The following is a 4,372-nucleotide window of genomic DNA, read 5'->3' on the forward strand; positions in this document are numbered from 1 at the left end:
ATTGGATGATATGTCGTAAGTTTGGGTTACATCTACAAAGTTCAAACTATGCTTCAATTATTATTACGATTATTAAAAACTCTAGAATTATTCTTTATCATATCATATATATATTCGTAAAAAATTTGGATGCCTGAATGTCTCAGACTGACTTAATCGTAGTATTTGGTAAAGAACTAGAAAGAAAAGTACCTGAAGTCAGGCGAGGAAGACAAATCATAGGAAAACATAAAAAACTCACAACCAACTAAACGCAGCTTATCTAATTGAACTTATAGCTGTCTTTTACTTTATACAAAACACCCGTAATCTTCCGAAATCATGTCGATATAATTGAAATAAAACAAAACATACAATTGCACTTAAATAAATAACGAAAAATGTTTCTGTTTCAAAAATAGTTGCCGTAGAGACGACATGTTGAAAACAGGTATAAACAGAAAATTATAGTGTCTGACTAGCATGGGTCTCCTTAATATTAACAATTTTCTATCAATTATATAAGAAAAGAGAAACGTATTTACACGGATGTTATACTATAAACATAAAGTAATAGTAGACTGTCTTTGGATAGAAACGTTGGGTAACTTAAAATTAATTTTTAAAAAACTTTTGAAAAGAGATGTAGAATTTACAAATGAGATGTTCTTGCGATATGTAAGAAAAATGAGACTTTGTCCGAAGTCTGCTGCCCGCACATGTTGCAGGTGAACGGGTCTTGGTAGCCGTGGTAGCCCATGTGCATGGTGTACATGACGATGTCTTTGAAGGAGATGTCGCAGAAAGAGCAGTTGTACTCGTCCGTTTTTTCCGCTTTGTCCGTCTTCGGCTGTTCGCTGTCAGCTTCGCAAGATTTTACTTCGGGTGATTTGCACTCTTCAGGGTAGAGGTCGGGCTTCGTGACGATCTGTTCAGGTTCTTCATCGCTCTGCGACTGGAGGAGAAGAGGTATCCGTTCCAGTTTGAACGCCTTTCCTTTTCGCCTGTTCTTCAGCACCGGCGTCTCCACTTGTGTCGTGGAATGTTTGTCTGTCTCGCCCCTGTCGGAACAGGTCAAATCCAGTGGAGTTTTAATCTCGTCTTTTGTCTCTTCCGTGATCTCTTTTTCGACGTTGTTGTTTTTCTCCTCGACTTTCATCTCTTGGGAGAAAGGAAACGGCGTGAGACCGTTGAGCAGGTTGTAATAGGGCATTTGAGTCGGCAGAAGGCTGTACGGATTGAACATGGGCATGGAGACTTGCTGTTGCTGCGGAGGGGCTGATTTTTCCGGAGATATTTTCGGTTTTTGTTTCGGGCCGCGCTTTGTACCGTAAACGTCCACGATAGGAAGGGGGTTCGGCGAGCCGTCCGGGTTGAGGACCATCGCCGGGTTGTGGTTGTACTTTCTCAAGTGGAGCTTGAGGCTGTGGCAGTACTTTGTCGCGTACGTGCAATCCGCGCAACGGAACTGGTAGACGTTGCTGTGACTCTTCAGATGCGAGTTTAGCATTGATTTGTTGACGCATGAGTAAGAACACTTGTCGCACTTGAACGGTTTAGAGCCAAAATGATTTCTGAGGTGGTATTCCAGGTGGTGCTTGTACTCGGTGACAAACGGACATTTGGGGCAATTAAGGATCCTCTCTTGTTTGATGTGAGACCTGGAATGCTCCCAAAATTCTAGCTTTGTCACGGCCGAAAAGTCACACTGCTTACATCTGAACGTTTTCACTTTTCCCTGGCTGTTCACCTTCGGCGTATTCAGTCCCGGCTCGTCGTCGATCCACATATTTTCGTCGTCGCAGTCGTGGACCGATTTCATGTGCTCTCTCAACTTGTCCGCCGTTTCACCGTTAAAATCGCACATGTTACACTTCGTCTCGTGAGATACCAAGTGTTCGTTGAACTGAGACCTTTCGAAAAAATAAAAAAACGTGTTAGCAAAATTGTAAAATACTTAAATTTTTAAATTCTGTACCTTATATTGCAGAAAAACTCGCACATAGGACATTGCAACTTTTCCTCGGGCATCATGCCCGTCCTCTGCAAGGCCATTTGCAGCCGCCTGAGAGAATCGCCGTTCTCAAAGTACTCGTTTTCCGAGTTGGAGCTCTGAGATCCTCCGTCCTGGATGTCGTTCTTCTCGGCCTGTTCCTGGCACGGCGAGGGTATCGACCCGGGAGGCGTGAGCCGGGGAGATTTCGACTCGGGACCCGCCGCCGGAGGAGATTCTTGAGAAGGCATGTTCTTGAAGTTCTGCGGAGACGTCGATGCCGGGTAGTCGGACTGCGGGGTTGGAAAACTGTACGGCGTGTTAAGTCCGGGAGGGGTCAGAGGTGACGTGAAACAGCTTTTGTCGGACTTTCCAACGTAGCCGTATTCCCCGTCGTCTCTAGGTTCTTGTTTCTAAAATAAATTCAGAACGTGAGCACATCATCGAAATCAAATACACTTCTTAAAAATCACAAAAGTACAAATTAAGAAATCTTTTTAACTCATTGATTCACACATTACAAATGTATGCTGCTCTAGATACCAACGTTATAATTTTCATATTTAAAATTAATGTAATAATAAGTATTGAAATAATAATGTTAAAGAACCAAATCTCATATATTTATTTAAACTGACATGTATATAATAAAAAGGTATAAAAAAAAAAAAAAAAAAAAAAAAAAAAAAAAAAAATATATATATATATATATAGTGGCTAAAAAGTTAATCAAATATAGAAAAAAAAGAGTCGATCAGCAGTAAAATGGCATAATAAAAAATCCAAAAATTCACGGCAAAGCGTAACATTTCCATTGGAAAACTTGACAAAAACCAAAGTTGATTGCATATTACCACAAATATCACGACTATTTATTGCCCTTTAAAATTCATATTAAGTCTTGCAGGCTTCAACATTACAAAAATTTGGAAAGCGATTATTACTAAAAAAAAATATAAAAATTGATGGTACATCTAAAGAGAAAAAATTGCAAAGAGATGGTTCATAATAACATAAAAAAAGACAACACGGAATGACTTTTAATCCTTTTATAATTGACTTTTATCCTCCCAGTTGCGCTGAGCCGTTTATATATTTATTTAATAGGGCGAATTTTATCAGGCGTGCTACAATACTATTTTGAAATTTTCGTAATATTCTTATTAAGACAGTCTAGTGAAATGTTGAAATATTATAATTTTAAATTATTATTTCTAATTAGATAATAAAGCGTAAACTTTTAATCGAGTCGTATCGTACTATTTATGAACTTTTATAATAGTATCTTTATTAGAAACTTTGTGCCTGATCCTAGATAATTATTTTTATTAACAACAATTTAACAATTATTAAACATTGTTCAGTGGGAAATATTGAGTACACGTTTACCAATTGGCGTAATTGTTTTTAATACTTTAAAAATACATAATACTACATGTTATGTTTGTAAAAAAACAAACAAAAAAAAACTAAAATCTAAGACAAAAATATTTTAATCTTTTAATAATGGACTTTTATTCTTGTAGCATCGCCTGAACTTGGTAAATCGTGTTAAATTAAATTTACACTTGTATAAACATTTTATTGTGGTTTGGGAGCTCCGAAGGTAAAAAAATAATACCTGCCAATTTCGTACGTTCGGGACTTTTAATCTTTCAGTCAATGATTTTCATTTAAACAATAGATTAAAAGAAGATAAGTGGATATTCTATATTAAAAAAATGAAAAAGAATCGCTGAGCTCCCATTGAATATATCACGATGATAAACTACAAACTATAATAATTTAGAAAAAATAATGAATAATTTTGTATTTTTTTAAATGTCTATTTAGAAATCGTGAGATGCGGTCTGGTGTGATGTAGGTTTCAGAAAAACATTTTCTTTATCGTGCCAACGTTTCGATCTTTATTGAGATCATCTTCAGGGCCTGGTATTTTCAAACATCGTTTAAATTTAACAAATACATGTAGGATGTGGAAAAAAATGAATTTATACAATGCAAAAAATATTTTTTACATTCAATCATAGTATTTCTACTCACTCAAAGTGTTTGTTTTCTGCGTATATAGAAAGAACCAAGAAATACTTTGATTGAGTATAAAACATATTTTTTGCATTGTATAAATTCACTTTTTTCCACATCCTACATGTATTTGTTAAATTTAAACAATGTTTGTAAATCCGAGGCCCTGAAGATGATCTCAATAAAGATCGAAACGTTGGCACGATAAAGAAAATGTTTTTCTGAAACCTACATCACACCAGACCGCATCTCACGATTTCGGAATAATCATCGACTAACGATCACTAACCACCACACATTTCTACACGTAATTAATGATGAAATAATTAATTATTATAAATATTTAATTTCTATTTCTTTGTATACATGAAATAA

General features: G+C 36.0%; 1 protein-coding gene across 1 annotated transcript; it reads right to left on the reverse strand.

Moving 5' to 3' along the window:
- Positions 1–248: 248 nt before the first annotated feature.
- LOC112126121 (protein hunchback) lies at positions 249–2,397 on the reverse strand. Its single transcript, XM_024229671.1, has 2 exons — positions 1,958–2,397; positions 249–1,892 (listed from the first exon to the last, which is right to left on the reverse strand). Exons 1-2 carry the CDS (start codon positions 2,221–2,223, stop codon positions 632–634), a joined length of 1,527 nt encoding a protein of 508 aa, XP_024085439.1. The 5' UTR covers positions 2,224–2,397; the 3' UTR covers positions 249–631.
- Between the last annotated feature and the right edge of the window lie 1,975 nt (positions 2,398–4,372).

The sequence above is a fragment of the Cimex lectularius genome, unplaced genomic scaffold, assembly GCF_000648675.2.
Source record: "Cimex lectularius strain Harlan isolate CLEC.00 unplaced genomic scaffold, Clec_2.1 scaffold5, whole genome shotgun sequence".
Lineage (NCBI taxonomy): Eukaryota > Metazoa > Arthropoda > Insecta > Hemiptera > Cimicidae > Cimex > Cimex lectularius.